At 39.1% G+C, this 23172-nt stretch overlaps 1 protein-coding gene across 1 annotated transcript; it reads right to left on the minus strand.

Moving 5' to 3' along the window:
- Window positions 1-7694: 7694 nt before the first annotated feature.
- LOC110869960 lies at window positions 7695-21150 on the minus strand. Its single transcript, XM_022119160.1, has 7 exons — window positions 20965-21150; window positions 16895-17087; window positions 14397-14985; window positions 12497-14137; window positions 11975-12051; window positions 8038-8175; window positions 7695-7777 (listed from the first exon to the last, which is right to left on the minus strand). Exons 1-7 carry the CDS (start codon window positions 21148-21150, stop codon window positions 7695-7697), a joined length of 2907 nt encoding a protein of 968 aa, XP_021974852.1.
- Between the last annotated feature and the right edge of the window lie 2022 nt (window positions 21151-23172).

The following is a 23172-nucleotide window of genomic DNA, read 5'->3' on the forward strand; positions in this document are numbered from 1 at the left end:
CATGACTTATGTTTGAGAAAATGTTTAGTCATGAACCTTGTAATTTGCTTTGTCTTGTAAATGATTTGAAAAACGGTAAGATCAAATGATATGTATAAATAAGAGAACACTGTATGGTTAAACGGATAACCATGTAAAATGAGTTTGTATAAGATAAGTCGTTTGTAAAACAATGTCTCGTGAAAAGTGTGTTATTTGTATAAAATGTCATATGTCTCAAATTGAAATGATTCAAATAACGCTACGATATGTAATACCATACAAACACTTATATATAGGAAGTACCAGCGGCGTATCCACCATGCTTGTATCATATTACACATGCCTCGTTACTTAAATCACTTACTCAAACAAAACCATCAAGATGAAATGTTTAACAACGGTAGAAATGTTCATGTATAGTCAAATGTCTATTGCCAAATGTAATCCATGTCAACGGATACAACTGGTTTACACGGTTCAATGGTTACAGACGGTTCATGAAATCAAAGGGGTAAGACGGTTCACATAGTCAAATGGTTACAACGGTTCAAAATGTAGTGTAATGTGTTCATATGCTGGATGAGCATATGCAACAGAAATGCAATGTGAAACAATGTACTACGTATGCACACAATGGGCGTACGTAGCATGAAATGTATTGTAGAGTACAATGGTTCAAAATGTAGAATAATGTGTTCATATGCTGGATGAGCATATGCAACAGATATGCAATGTGAAACAATGTACTACGTATGCACACAATGGGCGTACGTAGCATGAAATGTGATGTAAAGCAATGTACTAAGTACGCACACAATGGGCATACATAGCATAAACACAATGAAATCATGTACTATATATGTACTATCGAACATAGCAGTATATGATGCGAAAACCGGAAAGCATGAAAGTAGCAAGTAGGCACATGTGTTTCACCCCAAAACAGTTTGGAAAATAGTAAAAGAGGGGTTCAATGTACTCACCTGAGATTGCTTTGGAGTTCTTGTATAATAACCAGATAATGCTAAAGATCACGGGACATCAAACGGCACCTAATAGGTAGCTATGTTAATATACCGGACCAAATCGGAAGGATCGGATAGTACGCGGGTTCGTAAACCAAACGAGTATGGAGACTCGTGTAATATGGTTTAACAAAGCCTACATACTAAAATGAAACTTAACCTAAGTGCTTACGGTCCATCACGACCCGTTTAGGTAGCTTATGCTACCTTACGCGTCGTTCGCGTAGAACGCGTCTGGAACGCCTAACATCGTGACCACTAGGTATAACCCCGGAAGGTTACAACTATGGCCACCTAAAGTGTTTGGTCGGATCCTAATGATCGACCAAATGAGTCGGGTTCGAAAGTATAAGCGATGGTTTAGATCGCTTACCTTACGACCCTATATAAGCACTAAACTAAAAGTGACGAGCTAAGCATGTTAGAACATGCTTAACTAAGTTTGAAAACATGTTTGACATCAAAACAAACGGCTTTGATGCCCACGAGTAGTTTGGTTACAAAATATGCAAGAATGCACATTTTGGCCGAAACTACGACTCGTCACTGAGCCTAGATAACGTGGTGATCAGTAGGTATAGTCACTACAGACTATAACCATCGTGATCACGCTCACGTTATGAAGTTCCATGAACTTCGCATCGACCATAAGCTGGTCAATGCAGAAAGTCAACAAAACGTTGACTTTCGGACTCGAAAAGCGAATAAAAGAGCGAAAGAAGACTTACGGAGGGTCCCCGAGTGCTAATCTAGATCAAATAGCTCAGGTATGAAACAATGGTTCCAACTTAGAGCCTTAAGATCAGATTGTGTGGGTTTTTGGAACAAAGGGGGGGTATTTATAGGAAAAGTGGAACCGTTAGGATCGTTTATCGAATATCGTGTCGCGATCTCGTGCGTACACTTGTCGAAATGTTGTGGTAAGTCAGAAAATGCCCCTTGGCTCTTGATTGGGTGAAAGGGCATCGCCCCTTGATCGAACGAAAGGCCAACTGCATTAAATGCATACATTGAATCTGTCTGATAGTCCCACGCGGCCCACGTCAGGATATGCAAAAACTCAGGCGGGCCGCCTGAGCCCGTCTGATCTGCATATACTTTGAAAAATGACAGTTTTGGTCCCTGTTGCGTGTTTAAGCCATTTCCGACACTTCTAAGGCCCGTAAAGCCAACTTTAAGGCCCTAAAATGATGCCTAAACATTGTGGACATGAAACATGCTCAAAAATGTTCCGGATGTTGGTTCGTTTGACCGTACGATCGCGATGTTCGCTTAATTACGACGGAATGCGCATAGGCGCGAAAAACGATCCAAATGACGCGACGAATGGATTTTTCTTATGCCAAACACTAAGGCATAATATAAGGATGCTTACATAAATTTTTGGATGTCCGGATGTATTCAGAACGTAAGTTATGCGCGAAAGTGCAAACTTGTGCACTTTTTGACACTTTTAGTCCCTGAATGATCCAAAAGTTTGTTTTAGCATACCAAACACCTCAAAGCCTATTTCTAAGCTATGTAAAGGATATTTATGGTATGTTTAACTTATGGACATGTTTCGGAATGTTCGTTACAGTTCAAATTGGCATACTTTCGCAGTTTGTCAAGTTTAGTCCCTGTAAGCGAATTAACTTGTTTTTGCCATACCAAAGCCTTCAAAACTTATTTCTAAGTTATGTAAAGGTTATTTAAGGTATGTTGAGTATATGTTGATGTTCCGGAGTATTTGTCGCATTAAACTGAGTACGTTTACGCACCAGTTTGCGTATAATGCTCTAGAAAGCAATGTAGAGTTTGAAATTGAACAATAATTGATATGTGCAAAACATACACATATTTATACAAGATCCCAAGTATGAAATACAATATTTCATCGGCTTGGTATTTGTTTGATGGTCGCGGTGACACAGGTGTCACACGGAGACATACGTCTTCTCCTTGGCGTGTTTCGTGTCATTTGCAGGACCGCGTGCCAAGCCGCCGCTTCCGGATCGATAGTTCTCCTGCTGACTGGAATCTAGCGTCGTCATTGAATTGCGCCATCGTGTCTTTTCAAAGGCCTCGCCTCGATAGTCGTATGTGTCGTACTTCCACCTCCGTTGACATATAGCTTAAGTTTCACGTATACCCGTGCACTAGCGTTTCGTTATGCGTAGGCTGTCTGCTCGGGAAGTTAAAATATCATAGACAATATGGGCAATAGTGTGTGCCCGAGTTACTATTCGCGGTTCCTACGTGATGACCTTAAATGAACTTCAACATAAGTTTCCGAAGGTCTTAAATGCATGTTTCCTAGACTCTCAGAGTGTTGTGTACTAAATGTAATTGTTTTTGTGTACCATGTGGAAAACACCACAATAGCGTATGTTTGAAAACAAAATTTTTGACTGTTTGTTTTTCGGCAACGGTTGGAGACCATATTCGAGTACTATGCATTCTGTATGTATTCAAGTTTTAATAGTCTAAGTCCCAGAGAAAATTGAGGTTAGAGCCTAGGTATTCCTACAGAAACCTAATTCGTTGTAACCTATAGCTCTGATACCAATCTGTCACACCCCGAAATATCAGAGCATTGGCGTGACTGGACTGGTATCTTCATTGCACAGCGGAAGCAAAAATAGCAAAGACTTCTAGAAAACGAACGCCCACTAAGTACTCGACTCCACATGGTTCTCCTATTCCAACCGTTCCATAATTTTGAGGAAGTAACCTGAGAAAGAAACATGCGAAAAAGTCAACATAAAGTTGAGCGAGTTCATAGTTTGTTTGTAAAAGATTTGAAATAAATCTTTTGAACTGTAAAAGATTTGAAATAAATCTTTTAAATAACCGGTTTGTGAAATAATATTGAGAAAACGAATTTTAAAAAAAAATTTCTTGTCGAGTTATATGAAAACTTTGTATTTGCAACGCATTATGTTCGTAAAACCATGTATTTGTAGACTTGTATTTGTAAAGTATGTATAACCGTCAATGCCCACCCTGACTTTGACTCCATGCCCGCATAAATCCTATGCTTTGATTTTGTATAAAACATGGTATTTAATTTGTATAAATCCAGTATTTCCGAAAGTATGTATGTAAAACTTTCTAATAGAATATGTCTGTAAGTATGAAAATCTCTGGTATGTAGTAATAAGGAAAAAGAGATCACCAATGGTTTGCAAAGCCATTGACATGTGTGAAGTGATGCAGGAAGACTCAAACCTAGCAGATTTGTGCGTCGGGCACTTAGTCACCACATGGTCCACTCGGCGGACTCAGGAGTGGGGCTTGCTACACCCAAATAGATCTATCACTAATGTCCCTCGGTCCTACAACGAGGATTAATGGCCTTAAGTTCCACCTACCCACTCACATGATCTAAGTAGTAAAAACCCTCCCTACGCTAACCATACCATGTATAAAATGTCTGAAATAATTGTAACATGTATTTTACCTCAGCCTCTAAGGCTGAACCTCCCCAGCCTCTATGGCTGAACCTTCCCAGCCTCTAAGGCTGAACCTCCTAGTTATGAAAATCGTTCACATTTTGATAATACGTATTTGTTTTGTAAAAACCGGTGTGTTTAGTATAAACCCTTCGTAAATCATTTGAGTTCCTCGAAATCCATTCGTAATATAATTTAGCAATACGAGTGTTGCGTTTGTTCAAAACTTTGTATGTTCTTGCAAAACGTGCTTTGTCTTAAAATATGCAGTCTTTGTTTATCGAAAACTTTGTATGTTTCTGAAAATCGTGCATGTCTTTCCACCCCGAAAACATTTACAAAAATGTAAAACAGTAAAAAGTGGGGGTTATGAACTCACCTGAATATTCCTGTGCGAAGCTAGCTAATTACGACTTCGTGATGTTGTTTCCAAGACTTGACTTGCTAACGTGTATTCTACAATATTCCTAACATGGAATATCTAAATAAGTTTCTAAATAAAAGGGGTAACTAGTCTACGTGTCACCGAGCTCTACCGAAACGTTAACCGAACGATTTAACGGTAAGTAGTTAACTTATCGGAAATGATTAAGTCATATTTGATAAGTATCGTTTATTGTCGATAAAAACTAATAAGTCTTGGAAAGACTTGATCCTCGAGATATTTAAAAATAATAAATATTTATTTCAAAATATATAAATATATCGTTAAGACCACTTGTTGTCCCGAGAAGTCGTACGTGTATAAAATAATATTTATACGAAAATAATATATAATAAACTCGTATTATATATCGCGTTTCGTATGATCTTTGCCAAAATATTCGTATATGCCGTTTAGGCGTATAAAATAAATATGAAAAGTTATATTTATTTTATAAAAGAATCGTCGAGTTGTCGTGTTTGAAAATAAATATGACTATATTTATTTTATAAAAGAATTTGACTTGTTTGTGTCGGAAATAAATATATAGTTATATTTATTTATAAAAGGATTCGTTTTGTACGATATTGGAAATAAATATTTAAACCATATTTATTTTCATAAAACGAATTCGTGTCGTTTAATATTTCGAATATATAAAATATATTTATTTTATTAACAACAGCATCGTGTCGTTTGATCTTCGAAATAAATATATAAACTATATTTATTTTTATAAAAGAAGTCGTGTTATTCGAAAATAAATATAAACTATATTTATTTTGTAAAACGAAATCGTGTTGTTTGAAATTCGAAATATATAACTATATTTACTTTTATATCGGAAATCCGAGTTATTTAAAGTTTGAAGTAAATATAAAATCTACATTTATTTTTATAAAATAGTTGTCGAAATTTCGAGGTTTAGAATAAATATAATAACGATATTTATCGTCGTAAATACTTTCCGAATCGTCGTTTTCGTAAATTGTGAAATGTCGTCGAAAGTAATTACATACTTGTATTTGTCTTTCTAAAATACCGTTTGAGTTTGAAAGCTTTCGTCTTAAAATAAAAACACGTTAGTTTTACGGATTTTCTTGAAAAACGGGTAGAGTTTCCTCTGTTTTTGACTGCCCCGACAACTAAAGTTTCGTTATATTTCAAAAATTTAATCAAGATTCATCAATATACATGAAATTTTGTCAAATATATCAAACATAACTATAATTGACCGGTTCGAGCTCATTAGTCACGTTAGATTAAAATTATAACTTAATGAAATCACAATTTTAACTATTACCAAAAACTCTCGTCGAGTCGTCTAAACGTGGACTGAGTTGACCCGTTGAGTCGACTCGGTTTAACCGAGCCAACCGAACCGAACCGTCTGACCGAAATCGCGAGACCCGAACCAAAGCTTGAACCAAACTAAGTCGACATGCTGAGTTGACCGAGTCAACTCGTTGAGTTGACCAAGTTGACCCACAGTTTGACCAGCTGAGTTGACCTGAACCGACCGCGCCGTAAAAACCGAGCCACCCGAACTGAACCAAGACCCGTGTTGACCCGAACCGCCTGACCCGAAACCGAACCCGCTGACCAGTTGACTTGTTGACCTTCCTTGACCAACCCAATACTGAACCAAGTTCTCGAGCTCAGACGGGCCGAGACCCAAACCGGAACCGAGTCGATCCCGAAAACCAAACAGACAATCATGTTCAGTAATATCTTTACTTAGACTTTCAGAAACAAAACATGAAAGGAACGAGGTCTTACCAGTGGATTTCGTCGGATAAAGACATGGACCACCGGATAAATGGAGGTATCCGTCCGATAAGAACAAGGACCGCCGGTCCATGACGCATACCACCGGTCCAAGACACCGATTTCTGGCCTGAGTCTTCGACCTCCGCCGCCTGTTTCCATCGCCGCCTAACCCGCCGCCGTTTGACCACCGGATAAACGACCCGACTGGCGGTCCGAACCTCTGACCGCCGGGTCTCTCTCTCTCTCTCTCTCTCGGTCTCTTTCTCTCTCGGTCTCTTTCTGTAGCGCCGCCGCACCACCACCGGTTCATGGTGGTGGTGGTGGTCTGTTCCGTCAGTCGAGAAGGAACAAGGAAGGGGGGGCTGCTGTGCTCGTCGGAGAAGAAAAGGCCGCCGGAAAACTCAACGGCCGCCGCTTACGGCGGCGCCGTCGCCGTCGCCGATGGCCGGAAATCCGGCCGGTCAGGAGTGAACGGGAGAGAGAGAGATTCAGGTGTGTGTTTGGTTTGTGTTTGTTTTGTCTGTTCAATAAAACAACAGTAGGCTCCTTCTATAAATAAGACCTGCTAATGGGCTTTGGGCTTGGGCCCTAGGCCCACAAGCCCAAAGCTCGCGTTTAAAGAGCCCGAAATTCTTGACGAACTGGTTAATGCACCCGATACCCATGAAACTTTGTAGGATAAAATTTTTATATCCCGAATATGTAAAATAGTATCGTATATCATTATAAGGCGTGTATTTTGTCGGTTGCGTTACAACGTGTAAAACGCGTCATTGATTGTTTTAATCTATTTTTCAATCCGTTTTCAATTACGGAAAATAAAAATTACAAACGAAGCTAAATATACCGAAATATATTAATATCGAGATGAAATTCGAGTCCGGTGCTTCCGTTTCGTTACCGGTGCGTTTCCCACAGTCGCGTTTCTCGTTGTTGTTTGCGTTTCGCGATGTACGGAAGCGAAATAAATTCGCAACATTAAGTTCATAAATATAAAATATTCGTAGAAAATCCATCCTTGTCGGCATTGTCAGTATTTTGTGCGGCATCAGTTCGTTGTCACTTAATATCCACCGGATCTTTCCGTAAATCACCATACGCGCACTGTACAACCGAATAAACATTCCTGGGCACTCCAAGGCCTAAATGAGTTAATCTACGTCATAAACACTATTCATTATCGCGTTAATCACCTATTAATTATGTAATTAGGAGCCGTAAATCACCGATTGTCACAGTAGCGGCAGGAGTCTCCTTTTTGACCTGGACAAGAGTAGGATAGGTGTTAAGTTCTTCAAGATCCAGGAGGATTGGAACTTTGCTGCCATTTGGATACAGGGAGTAATTTAAAAATCCAGCTATATTACAACATCAAATAACAACATGTGTACAGGATCCTTACCAGACATGTTTGAACTGGAATGTTGGCTTGAAGATGTTGGGTATGGAATGAAGCTTCTTTCGATCTCGGGAAGAAGTCTGATCGCTTGAATCCTTTTTTCAGAATCAGTAAGAGGAGGTGCTAGTTTCCTGAAGTCAGCTGCATAAAACAAAAAGAAAGATCAGTTCAAGAAACAGGATAGGATATAACACAGGATCATCCTAAAACCCTAAATCCTACCCTTTCACAACCACTTCACCGGATAATCCGCTCCACCAGGGATCGAACTTCTTTTCACAAAGAAGAATTTGGATTTCCATTCCTCCTCGTTCCTGGTGGCTTGGAGTATCAGAGGGTCACTGGAGGTAGAATAAAACAAGAATCTGCAAGACCCATGGCATCTAAGCCGGTATGCTAACGGAAGGTCATGAACGGAGAGCTCAGGAATGTGGGCATTCTTGATTCGATCAAGAACGAGCAACACTCGCCAAAGTATTGGCATGGTCTGACTGAAACTGATTTTTGTAATATGGAAAAACTCAGTGATGAAATTGGGGAAAGGAAATCAGAGGCCCAAGGTAAACGGAAAAGCATTAAAACAGAGCCACTCCTTGGACGCCATGTCTGATCGGATCTCCCGATCGAATGGCCGGAACACCGTCCCCTCCAGGAAGATACCGGAGGTTTTGAGGGTTGACAGGTGAGCACTGTCGAATGAGCATATTTCCTTCTCAGGGTCTTGTAGGATATTCTGAGGAAAAAAGGTGGGAGCAGGATCGTCGGAGCTGGATCTTGTCTGTCTTGCCATATCTTCGCCGGAATAATATGAAGAAAAAGAAGTGAGAAGGGAGAGAAATGTTTTACCTCAAGTTTTCTTGATGAAGATAAATGGCAAATCAGATGAGAAGTTATAGGGGGTGATGAGTGTTTATAGCCTGGGCGGTTACAAGTTGTCACATCAAGTCCTATCTCTTAATTACCTTAGTATTCGTAAAAAATGTAACCGTTAGGACTTAGGATCCTCAACGGTAACATTTTTTGGGACAATTGTTATGGGTGAAATTCCGAGCCCATATCCTGCATAATATCTTGGGTTATATCTTGATTACGTATTAGCTGTTCACAATCAGGATGCTGGATCAAGATATTGGTAACATCCTGATGTTGTATCCTGATGTTTACTAACGAACTGTTTGCAGGTTTCGAGTGCATGATCACAACGTTCGCTAAGACTCGTTCCCCTGAAGACTCGGTCCGGATGGTTAGAAGAAGAACGTTGAAGCCGCAATACCTGGTCCACAACGTTAACAAGGGAATATTCCAAGGCATCCCACCATTTTAGGAAAATTAGTTTATTCTTTGTAACTATAAATATGTGGATAACCAGATCTCGTGGGACACATCACATTCACTGCTCTCGAACACTTACACTCTCTCTCGCAATTCACACACTTCTAGCAAGCATTGTAACACTTAGCAACGATCTGGGCATTATCCTGCATTGTGTCCTGACTTTTGAAGTAATAAGAAGAACAAGGCAGCTGCGATTGTCAGCTCCCGAGGTTTTATACCGGCGATCTAGATTGATCAAGGGCTTTCCTCGTACATCTCGTGTCAACCTTTACATTTTTGCTCATTGTTTGATTGTTGATATAGCTTGGTATCCTGAGCTATATCCTGAAACCTGTTTTTGCAAACAACTAACTCAGCATATTTTTGACCAAAACAGTTAGCACACTACCTCACAAAACTAATTTGATCACTAAATTGCTTAGGTTATTTTTGACCAAAACAGTCATGTCGTTTGGTTAGTCAAATGACGAGTCAACTATATATACTTTTAAAATGTAAAAAATGCCCTTTTAGCACAAAAGTAGTTTTAAACATAGATGATCATTATTTTTTACTTATAAACTGATCATACAACATAAGTAAACATGTTTTGACATATCAGACTCATCATAGGACTTAATCGACCATCCAAACCCGTAGTTACGCATACGACCCATTAAAGTGGCGTAAACCACTTTAACAAACCGTAACGAGTCAAAACACTCTTAGATATGTCCAAATCAGAATGTAAGGTTTAACAAACCATATTACACGAGATCCTTCACTTGTTTGGTTAATAAACCTCATTCTATCTATTCTTCCGTTTAAGCCACGATATACACTAACGTATAGCAATCCAATACATTAGGAAACACTTGAACTTTGCTTACACAAGACATCTACGCAATCCATCTGAGTACATAGCTCCCCTATTTTACGTTTTCTAAATGTTTTGGGGTGATTCATATGTGCTAAACTATTTCCAAGATTTTCAAACAAAGTATATGGTTTATATATAAGAATAGGTTTTCAATAATGTGGGAAACTTGTTATCCATGACACGAATATGTTCATTAACTTTGGCCAAGCCGACCAGTAGTATGTTATGGTACCATAGGACTAACAATCCTGTTACCAAATTTCCCGGGGTTTGTGGGGAAGTTGGGGAACGACAGAAACTGTACATTTTAATACACCTTTTGGTGGTTTGTTAGTCGAGACGAGTCAACACAGGCTTGAATGTATTCACCAAAATGACCACACTTGTTTACACAATTAAAACACGGATGATTGTTTTATACAATACCAAAATGACCACACTTGTTTACACAATTTAAACACGGACGATTGTTTTATACAAAACAAGGACGATTGGTTTATACATAACACGGACGAATGGTTTATACTAAATAAGGACGATTGGTTTATACATAACAAGGACGATTGGTTTATACAAGACAAGGACAAATGGTTTTAGACAAGTCACGAATGGTTTTCAATTAAAGGTATATAAACCATACAAAGTTTTCTTTTAAAACGATTTCTTATACTGTTTTACAAAAGAAACACTTTTGTCGAGATTCATGGCTACAAGGTTTTTCTTACTCATACCAATTTTTATAGTTGGTTAAACGTATTGCAATGCCAAACACATTCTATACAAGTTTAGTTACAAGGTTTTTCACGCATCGACTATCGTAGTCGGACAAGGTATTGCACAACTAATACAAAGCCATGAATTTGACTCACAAAACCTATGTTACTCACCAGCATTCATTGTTGACCGTCTTTTTCACATATGTTTCAGGTGATAATGTGTGACGATTATGAAAGCTTGCTACACGTAGGATTTGGTCTCGGGTCGTAGCTTACTTTAAAACTTAAAGAGAATTGATTATGTTTTGTTTATATTTTCCAAGACAATGTAAATTATTAATACAATGAAACAAAACCTTGAATATCATGTGTTTGAAAGAATTTTTGTAACGTGACTCCTCGACGTTTTTGCCGCGGGTTGTTTTTATACACTGCCGGGTGTTACAACCAAGTTGACTAATTTGGTATATTAATCCTTATTTTGGGTCTATTTATCATATCTCATCTAAAAAAATATCAAAACTTCATATTCTCCAAAAACAAAAAAAATGTTGCACGGAAACTCCGGTGAACACCATTTCTTTTTTTTTTCCTTTTTATCAATTGCAACTTTCTTCAAGTATTTGTCTATTAGCAATTTCATGGGGGCGGTGTCAAAATTTCATAGGGTGTACTTGAGATTTTCACGTACGTATAATGCTAAAAAAATTGTTAAAGGGGGCCTGCACCCCGTGGTTAGAAAGTGGGTCCGCCCTGCACATATGACATGGCGTAAAATGATGGTAGAGGGTTTGATAACCATAATTAAGAATAATTTTTTATAACAATAATTACTTAAAATTGTTCAAATGTTTTTTTGTCTGAGTTTATGATTTTACGAAAAATGAGAATTGACCTCGCTGCGTTGCAGCGTCCGGTCCAAAACCGAGAAAAAGCGTAACAACAACAACAACAACAGTACCCAGCAAGTCCCGCAAATAGCAAAGCTATTGGTGGGGTCTGGGGAGAGTGGGATGTAGACAAACCTTACCTCTATCCATATGGATAAAGAGGCTACTTCCAAAAAGACCTCCGGCTCGAAACCAAACATCAAGCAAACAATGCAAACTACAGATATAGCAATAGAAATCCACCAATCACAGAGTAAGTGGTAACCGACTAATATAGTAGAATAGACACAACTATAGCCCCTAAAGAAATATATATATATATATATATATATATATATATATATATATATATACACACACACATACACAAAAGATGATAAACACATGTAAGGTCCACCCGAAAAGTAGAAAATATTAACCCCTAACCCAAAAATCTCAGACACCTCATTACTCTCTCTTAAAAATCTTTAACGTTAATCCTACGTCTCCACGAACTCCTATCCTGGACCATGTCCTCAGAAAGGTTCAACTCTAGCAAATCTTGTCTAATCCGCTCCTCCCAAGTCAGTTTGGGCCTTCTTCTACTCCTCCTACCCTCCACACAAAGGGTGTCTACTACTCTAACCGTTGCCGTCAATGGCCTCCTCTTCACATGTCCAAACCATCTCAATCTCCCCTCCTTAATCTTACTCGATATACTAGCCACCCCTAGTCTTTCCCTAAAAACCTCATTTCTCATACGCTCTAGCCTTGTGTGCCCACACATCCACCGTAACATCCTCATTTCTGCCACCTCCATCTTGCGTGTCTGCGTCTTTTTGATAGCCCAACAATCTGTTCCATATAACATAGCAGGTCTAACTGCAACCTTATAAAATTTTCCCTTTAATTTAGTTGGGAACCTCCTGTCACACAATACCCCAGCGGCTGCTCTCCACCTACACCAACCAGCTTGTATACGATGGGAAACGTCACTATCTATCTCCCCATCCTTTTGTACAAACGATCCTAAATATTTAAACTTGGTAACCTGTGGCACCGCTTGGCTATCAATGGTGATTTGAGTATCTTCGCGGTCGACTGTTCCACTAAAATCACAGTGAAGGTAATCGGTCTTTGAACGACTAATTCTTAAACCTTTGCCTTCTAAAGCAACTCGCCACTCTTCTAACCTCTCGTTTAGTCGCTGTTTAGTCTCCGCGACTAACACAATATCATCTGCAAAAAGCATGCACCATGGTATCGGCTCCTGTATCGACTTTGACAACTCATCCAGCACAACTGCAAAGAGAAACGGACTCAACGCCGACCCTTGGTGGAGTCCTATCTCCACTGGGAAAAAACTAGTATCCCCTACTGGTGCACGAACACTAGTTTCGGTCCCATCATACATATCCTTAATTATGTCTATATATTTCCCAGGTAACCCTCTACTCTCCAAACTATCCCAAATCAGTCCACGTGGTACACTGTCATATGCTTTTTCTAGGTCAATGAACACCATATGTAGATCTCGTTTCTTCTCCCTATACTTTTCTATCAATCTCCTTAGAATGTGTATCGCTTCTGTAGTTGACCTCCCTGGCATAAAACAAAATTGGTTTACCGTCACTTGCGTTTCTCTTCTAATCCTAGTCTCAATTATCCTCTCCCATAATTTCATAGTATGACTTAACAGCTTAATCCCTCTGTAGTTCTCGCGGCATTGAGCGTCGCCTTTATTCTTATATAAGGGCACTACAACACTACGCCTCCACTGATCTGGCATTTTTCCCAAACTGAAAATAAGGTTGAATAGGGACTGTAGCCATTGAACTCCTTCCTCTCCCAAACACAACCACGTCTCAATTGGTATGTTGTCAAGACCAATCGCCTTAGCCCTTCCCATCTTCCTAAGTGTTGTTCTAACTTCCCCATGTGTGATACTCTGATCGTAACCGCTATGACGTTGTCGCCTTTGGATAGTAGGGTTTTCACTTTGTTGTTGGTAGTCTATCCTACCGTTGAAAAGATTATGGAAGTAGTTTTGCCATCTCAACCTAATGTCAAGTTCATTTACCAAAACACGTCCATCATCTCCCTTTATAAACTTCACTACCCCTAGATCCTGCCTCCTACGCTCCCTAGCTTTAGCGATCTTGAACATATGATGTTCACCCTCCTTTGTTTCCAGGCTTTCATACATCATTTTGTAAGTTGTGTTCTTTGCCTGCGTTACAGCCATCTTCGCCTCCCTCTTGGCCGTTTTGTATTTATCCCTCAACCTCACTCGATCCTCATCGTTTGAGCAACTCAAAAGGTCCCTAAAACATTTTTTGCTTATCCATTATTTTGGTATGCACATCCTCACACCACCACCAAGATTCCTTATGTGTACCTACCTTTCCTGATGTGACCCCTAGAATCTCCTTCGCTACATGTATAATGTTAGTCGCCATACCCTCCCAAGTCTGGTTTGTATCCCCTCCTAGTCGCATTGATGTCGTGGATATGACTTTATCTCTAAACACGGTAATCTTTTCCCCCTTCAAATCCCCCCATCGTATCCTAGGTCGGATATACATCTTTGTGTTTGTAAGCTTATGTTTTAGGACTATATCTGCCACCAGTAAACGATGTTGAGCCACTACTTGCTCCCCTGGTATAACCTTGCAGTCCATCCACCATCTTCGGTCACCTCGCCTCATCAAGATATAATCGACCTGCGTGTTATGTCCCCCACTACTAAAAGTGATTAAATGTGATTCCCTCTTCCTAAAAAATGAGTTCAAGATACCTAAATCATGGGCCACCGCAAACTCTAGGAGATCCTTGCCAGGCTCATTCCTATCACCAAAACCAAAACCCCCATGTACTGATGGGAAACCATCACTGTCCTTACCAATGTGACCATTAAAATCACCCCCTATAACAATCCTTTCCTCCCTAGGTATGGCTCCCACTACAGCGTCTAAACAGTCCCAAAACTCTCTCTTCTCTTGATCCCCTAATCCTACTTGTGGTGCGTAAGCACAAACTACTGCCACTAGCTCTTCACCTAGTACTAACCTTAACACCATAATCCTATCATTGTGTCGTATCACCTCAATCACATTCTTGTGCAATTCTATATCCACTAGAAATCCTACTCCATTTTTGACCCCATCAGTTCCTGAATACAACAATTTATACCCATTGCGCTCATCCCCTCTATGCCCCCTCCACCTAGTCTCCTGACGGCACGCTATCTGTATCCTACGTCTTTTAAGTGCATCTATCACCTCTAACAATTTACTATTTAAAGTTCCTACATTCCAAGAGGCTACTCGCAAACTATACCCATCATCCCTTCTTGCACCCCTCGTCCTTGGACACGATCTCAAGGTAAAACCATGACTCCTATTGTCTATGGTTGCAACACACCACTAGATAGGTAAATGACACACGCGCACCCAATAAGTCAAACAAACAAACACCCAATAAGTTACTATGTAAGCACGAACACAAAAAACATATAAACACATTATGTAAGAAGGGCATACAATGCGCCAATTATGACGTATAGTACCAACATCAACGATGTCCACACACAAGCACACAAACACACAATATAACAATTAGGACATAAACATGTACAGTTGTTTGTATAATAAACTAAACTGAGGAGCAAACAATGATAAAATATGTAAAAAGCGTAAAAAAACCTTAAATTTAAGTGACTCCCGTGACGTAATACGTAGATGAATTCGAACTTATACCAACATATATTAGAAAATCTTATGGAAAGGGGGCAAAAATGATAAATTTAAATCTTGAAGGTACCCTTTAAATAAGAGACAAAGAAAGCCAAAACTAAAGGGACTAACTATGACCACCATCCAAAGTTTGATGGCTAAAGTCAAAACCCAAAGAAAGTAAACCTATGGTGGTTAGATTCAATAACATAGAACCTTTGTGACAAAAACAAAAGATGTGAAAGCTAGTTGTAGCTAAGAACTTCCTCTTTTATATATCCAAAATTTGTGGTTTTAACCACTTATATCCAAAATTAAAAACTTTAATGCCTTGAGTCCCTAACTACTCATTTTATAACGTTTTGAGTCCAATTTTCTAACACTTGTACTTTGATTTTAGACTCAAATGGTTAAAACAACTAAAACACAAGGACTCATGACGTTATAAAATGAGTGGTTAAGGACTCAGAGCGTTAAGCTTTTTTTAATTTGGACTCAAATGGTTAAAACCACTAAAACACATGAACTCAAAAGGTAATTTACTCTATATAAAATAAGATATTTATAACAAATAATATTTTCATATAAACTGAATGTTTGTTTGATAAATCAAGATTTTCTTTTCCAGCCATCAACCATATTATGGTGGATTAGGGCTGTTATGTTGTTAAACATATCCCCAGGGGAAATGTTTGTCAAAAGTCTCTAATTTTTTTGGACTTTTAGGATTTAGGAATTAGGACTTGATTTCGTACAGATTTTCTATAGATGCAGATATGTTAAGTTGTTTGTAAGTTACTTGAAATCAACACCCTAAAATATCAAGCCGAGCTAAACCTCTAATTGGATCTCATGTAACAAACAAGTTGGAGTGCAAACTCCATACACCTAAATTTGTATGTAATGTAATATAATATTACATGATAATTGATAAATATAATTATGCATATTTTTATGATATAAAAAAACTAAAAAAATATAATATGTTTTATATAAATTGATTCAAGTCACAAATTTATAAAAACAGTGACAAGTCAAGCCCAAGTTTTAGACATAAGAATTAGAGTAAATTACAAGTTTTGTCCTTTATGTTCGTCCCAAATTTCAGGCGCTGTCATTTACCTTTAAATTGATGAGTTTTGTACTTAATGTTTCAAAATCCTGCATGTCCTTTAGGGCAAACCCAGTTAATTTTTTTTTTTGTTAAAACTGATCATGTGCAAGGCACATGAGGGCATTTTTCTAATTTCGTTTTTTTAGGGAAATTTATGTAATTAACTTAAAATAAATACCCCACCATCTTCAAAAGTTGCAGACCCACCACTTGCCATCACCTGCCGCCACAACCTCCCACCCTCACCTGCCGCCGACCACCACCGCCTCCCACCCTCACCTGCCGCCGACCACCCACTATCTCCACCATCACCTGACCCACCATCACCACTCCACGGTCTCCAACATCACCATCAACAACCTGTCTCTCTACCCCCTCTATTTCTCCCAACAGCCGACCACCCACAAAACATCCCCAAATCTCAAACTACAGTAAAACTAAACTAAAAAAATCCCCAAATCTCAACAATTCACACCGATCAATCAAAAACCACACAAAAAACTAAAACCTAATCGAGTATTCTAGGGTTTCATATTCGCAAAATTCAATTAACACAACACGTTACGACTCTACCTACCAAATTCCATCACACAATCAATAACAAAGGTAATTAATTACAAATAGAAACAATGTCTATCCATGAAAAACAAAACATCATAATATCAATGAAGATCATGAAACGATACAGATCCCAAATTATTACTCACCGTACGGATATTCAAAGAAAAACAGCGCCGGCGAACGGCGTCGTATGTAACACCTCGAAAATTTGTGTTCAATATATAAACGACACGTGTCATGTAAGACAAAAAGCATTATAAACCCCGATTTAGTTAAAGATGTATAGAAGGATTTTTAAACATGTCGACATGTTAATTTATACCTCTGAACGACTTCATTATGAATCCCAAGACCCTAATATGAATAATAAACATCTAGTATACCTTTAAATCCGGTGATTTCCAACAATAATGGATTCCTATTTTTAAGAATGGGATCCTATGAAATAATGCACGAAAAGCCTTCGTTTATGAATTCCAATATAGTTCAAACCAATAATACAACATGATAGGGTAGACACAACTGATAAAGCATGGGTTAAAGGCCTCATACTGACAATTCCTGGCTCAGAATCATGTAATATAAGTTGCCTGTTCGAAGCTTGAAAGGTTAAATTTTTGTGTCTTCTGGTAAAGGCTTACGGACCGTAAAGGTCCTGCCTTACGGTCCGTAAGGTGTGCCCAGATGCAGAAACTCGGACAGCAACCTGCAAAAACGTTTTAACCGACTTAAAAAGATATTTTCACTCTCATGGGCGACCCCTAACAGTTCCTAGGCACTAGGGACACTTGTGGATGATCCATGATCAGTTGTAGCATGATTTGTCATGATCATAATGAATCAAAGGCACTATATAAAGGCCTCATTGTTGCAACTTTGATCATTCACTCCCAACTCAACTTCTGATCATTTCTGGAGCTCAAGGCCATTCCCTAAGCATCTCTAGTCGTGCATTGGACCTTGGTAAGTATCCTTGACCATCCTTAGATGAGTTTTACTTAGTTTTTAGCTTAGAAGTCAAACCGTCGTAATTAACGTTTGACTTAGAAATTAATCACTAATGGTTCAGTGTTTAGTCGAATCAAAGGTGGTTATAAGTTGGTAATCATGTGGGCTTTAAACCCTTAAAAGGGCACCCTCTGATTCCCATTCTAACCAGATCAAAGGTCGGGTCAAAGTTGGTATTAAAAAGTTAACAGAAGCATGATTTTCGAATTAACATGTAATTAGTAATGTAGAAGACGTGTAACCTATTTTATCACTCATATAACATGCCAATAAGTATAAGAACTGGTTTAAGCTTGTTGATCCGACAATTTTCTGTTATAACCCGGTTCGGAACCGAAAGTCGCAAAACTTTGACTTTTGCTTTGACTTCAGTTCTGGCCCAATATGGTATGATTTATATATGCCTTAGAGCTTCCTTAGGACCAAGTTACATGATGGTATAACCCTCTGTGTTTGGTTCGTTGATTGCTCGATTCATTTACACGGTTCCGTTAAATGCCTAATGTTGACCAATATACCCTTTTGACCATAAAACGAGAATTTTGGATATGTGAAAGGACCATAATCTTTGTTACTGATTTATAAACATGTACCTAAATTTGCACATCAGTTCGAGGTCCAGAATAGGAGTTATGCTAAATAGCGCATTTAAGAAACTTTTTGTTAATTAAATGGCGCACTTAGCATAAAGCCTATCTAAACCCAATTTCGACACCAAACCTTTTACACACTGATGTAACATAATATTTTAAGATTTATAAAGATTTTTAATTATTTTTAAACTGCACATAACCCAAGGTTATCGCGTTGATTCGGTAAATATCGATTATACCCTTTTTGGTTATAAAATGAGTTCTACATAGTATTTTGACACCAATCCAATTGCTACTGATTTTATATAATAAATGTGTTATTTCGAACCTTATAACCTGATCAGAAAACTCAGATTTCCGGTATGACCCGGAAATCGCTTAAAATGGCTTTTTACGCATATTAAACACCTAGTATGGGTTTTTAAAACCATTTTGTCATATAAGACTTATCACCAACTGATATAACCTGATAAATTAAGATATTTTTCTGATTATTTAAGGCCCGAGTCTCAAAATTTAAATTAATCTCGTTTACAATCTTCTAAATGACCAAAATACCCCTTCGGGGCTTAAATTAAGATTTAACTCGTTTTGGGCATATCGGAAGGTATCCTACTGATATCACAACCTATTCAAGGCATATTAACTTAGGAAACCTGTAAACGACTCTCATGGTTACCCGTTACGCTTCCTGCGCGTTCGGTTCGGTTTATGTAACTAGTTTACATAAATTAGCCGAAACGGGTCAAACCTTATCATTTTGTCTCAAAATCCAGAATGTGGTTAGATTACCCATATCATCAAGTCTTCAAACTTGTCGGGTCTAAATCACATTCTATTCCGTTCTTCGTTTAACCGTGCAGTTGAACCGTATCTTTCCTTAAAACTAACCGGTCTAAGTTTAGACTTAATTAAAGACCCGTTAGGATTCTAATAGGTTATTATAAACCTTCGTTCCAGAATAGGAGACCCAGTAAAAGCTACACGCACTTGCTATTTGTGATTGATACTTGCAAATGTAAATACTTTTAACTTATCTTCCCTATACAGGCTTGGGGTATGGTATATAAAATACCGCTTGGTCGGACATTGAATCTTTAATTGATTAGAGGTTAAATCATTGATATGCTCCGTTTTGAAATGTTTTGTTTGCTTAAAGCCTTTGGGGGGTTAATGACCATGTCCCGGATATCCTTGGCATCATTTTACGAAATGGCCACGACCTAAGCACAGGGTGTAGGCGTACACCCGTCAGTGCCAAAAATAAATAATGTGGTGCGTCTATTGATCTTTAACCCGGTCTACGGATCGGGCTACTGAACGCATAAGGAACATGTAATTCTTTTACATGATTATATACAAATAATTATCGCAAGTTATAAAAAGTTTGTGCCTCGTGCATTCAAACCAATTTTATTAAACTTTTCAAAATGAGTCGATTGAATGTATTTACCAGTGTAAACTGACGTATTTTCTCAAAAAGGTTAAGTGCAGGTACTACGCGAACTAGGCTGGCTTTCTCCTAGCGTCCACAATAAGTCTCGCAAGCTTGGATGTCAAAACTGTTGAACAATGTTTCCTATTTATTTTTGATTCACCTGTGGATTATTTTCAACTATTTGCGATACTTGATATTACAAGTATATTCGGTTGAAATATATCTATCTTTTGCTTCCGCTTTGCATTTAAATATTGTGTTGTTTGACTGTAATGTTACCAACTATGTCACGATAATCCCCCACCGGGCCCACCGGTGAAACGTGGAAATATCGGGGTGTGACAGGTTGGTATCAGAGCCAACGTTGAGTGAATTAAACACTAACCTTGTGTGTTTAATCTCAATGACACAATTGCACATACTCGAGTCTAGACAAGAACTTAGGACGATTCCAAATTGTTGCATTAGTTTGTCCTTTATTGTTTGTTGTTTATTTCAATTGATTTAATCAGGAAATATGCCACCAGGATTCAGAAGAGGAGGAAGAGGTAAGGGGCCAATAAGCGCTCCCAACGATCACGAGGCCGGGCCTTCTCACCTGCGAACTCCTTCCACTACAATGAGTGCCGATCCTCAGGGAAACAGGAGGAACCTTTTTGTGCCCGCTAGACGGTCTGTCTCACACAGTTCGACACCTTCTTACCGTCGCTCTTTCGGGCCGCACTCGGAAAACGAGCCCGATAACCCACAACCTTCGTACATACCTCTCTAGCGTTCCGTTTCGCACCGTTCCTTCGGCGATCCTACTCCTGTCTTTCAGGGCCGGTTTAACCCGGCAAACTACGTTCAAGAACCAGTGGGTTTTAACCCATTGGGACCGGAGGACCATTTCTCAGAAGACAATGCAATGGATATGGATGAGGACACCGACCCTATTGAACCACCGTCTGGAACTCCCACGCACCCTATTGAAGTCTCTGAGGGATCATCTTTCCACGGAACACCCTATCATGGTCCAGATAGTTACCAAGCAAGGTTCAACCAGTATGAATGGTATTTTACGCCCTCTCACCATTCATCGCCTCACCAGCAGCAGCAGCAGGATCCCTCGGGGGATTCACGTTTCGTGGCTGTCACGCCACCGCCTCCACCGCCACCAGTTCATCAAGCACCTCCAGAACCACCAAGGCGTAGGAGAACAGTCGCGCGGATATCCGCACGAGGAGGGGATTTTCACTTTAGCACCCCTCGACATTCCAGTGACAGTCATTACCCGCCACTGCAGGAAGACACACAAATGGGTGGGCCCTCAAACCCAATTCAAGAGGTGAATTTTGCACCAGTTGCACCACCACCGCACCATTTGGTTATGATAACCCGATACCTGCATACGCCGGTTCCACGGCATATAACTCATTTGAGCAACCAGCTCACACTCACTACAACTATATTGAAGCCGACCCATACCTGGTAGCGGCAAACTACAACGCCCTTCATCCTGAAGGACCATATGGAACTCCCTGGGGAATGGGATACCCAGCTCATGGGTATCAAATACATGCTCGACCTCCGATTCAATAGCAGTCGCAGCCACCACGTTTTTCCCCACCGGAGCAGGAAGAAATCCTCCACCGGTTAAACAGGGTGGAACAAGATTTTGAAGAAGAGCGTAAGAACAACCGTGGATTCCTCAAGGGCCTAGCAAGCTTATTGAAAGGGAAGAAGAAGAGGGATCATTAATCCCTATATATGTATTAATGTATCTCCTATTTCAATCAAGTCCCTGCATGGACATTTGTCTGTGTATTTAGTCCCTGCGTGGACTTGTCTTTTTAGTCCCTGTGTGGACATCTATTCTAGTATTTGTCCTTGCATGGACTTGTATTCTAGTTTAACCTCTGTGTGGGTAATTCGTCTATTAAAAGTCCCATTTAGGGCAATGTGTAACCCTTTTAATAACTAATGGAATGTCAAGTTTATAATTTTCATCTTTGCCATTTTATGCATAAATACATTATATATGAAATAAATAATTCAAAATTCATTCCTTTTAAAATAATCTGCCTATCATATATTAAATAAGAATCTCAAAGGTATAACCTAGCTTGCATGTCTTTATAAGACTTTGCCAAGATGGTAAGACCTGTTTAAAAGATTCGGATCCCTGTTAACATCCGAAAATATGTTAACACTCCTGGCAGACGTGATTCGTTAAAAATCACACACGTCATTCTTATATAAGGATTCTTCAAAAGATTCCTAAACCTAACTTAATGATCTATAAATCATGGGTTTAAATCATCAATTAAGATGATCGTATATTAAACATCCATAGGTGATGTAATGCCTACGGGCCATACTCATTGTCGTATAAGACAAAAGACAGTAGTTGTCTACGACTCCCTGTCAGAAAAGGTAAAGAACTATGTTGTCACACCCCCAAAATCCACACGCGGAGTATCACCGCATGGGGGCGTGACATGACCAGGATCAAGCCACCAATCATATTGAACATTGCAAGTATTAAATAAAATTCAACCCATCAATATAAAAGGTGGTCAAAACCAAACATAGTTAAAGTATAGCGGAAGCATAATTGTGAAAACCCAAACATGAGTGTAAGTTCAAAAAGTGTAAATGTTAATATGGAACTCAACAGTCCATGTTCCCACAACGATCGCGCCTCCCGTGCAAGCTCCATGAGTACATATTGTCCTGCAAGGCATGTAACAGAGAGTCAACAACTAGTTGAGCGAGTTCATAGTAAGCAAGTTCGTAATAGTAAGTTCGTTACATCATCATGCGTCATTAACTAAGTCATTTATATGTTCATTTAGTGGGGGGGGCTTCCCATGTGTATATGTACTAGACTAAGGGCAACCATAAGTGTTCTTCTTAACCCAAGAATAGT

This window comes from Helianthus annuus, chromosome 8, assembly GCF_002127325.2.
Source record: "Helianthus annuus cultivar XRQ/B chromosome 8, HanXRQr2.0-SUNRISE, whole genome shotgun sequence".
NCBI lineage: Eukaryota > Viridiplantae > Streptophyta > Magnoliopsida > Asterales > Asteraceae > Helianthus > Helianthus annuus.

Coding starts and splice junctions, on each gene's coding strand:
- LOC110869960 (XM_022119160.1), bottom strand. CDS start 21,150: ATGGTCCTCCGGTCCCAATGGGTTAAAACCCACTGGTTCTTGAACGTA. Junction 17,088..20,964: donor TGCGGCCCGAAAGAGCGACG/GTAAGAAGGTGT, acceptor GTTTTACTGTAG/TTTGAGATTTGGGGATGTTT. Junction 14,138..14,396: donor AAGCTTACAAACACAAAGAT/GTATATCCGACC, acceptor AAAATGTTTTAG/GGACCTTTTGAGTTGCTCAA.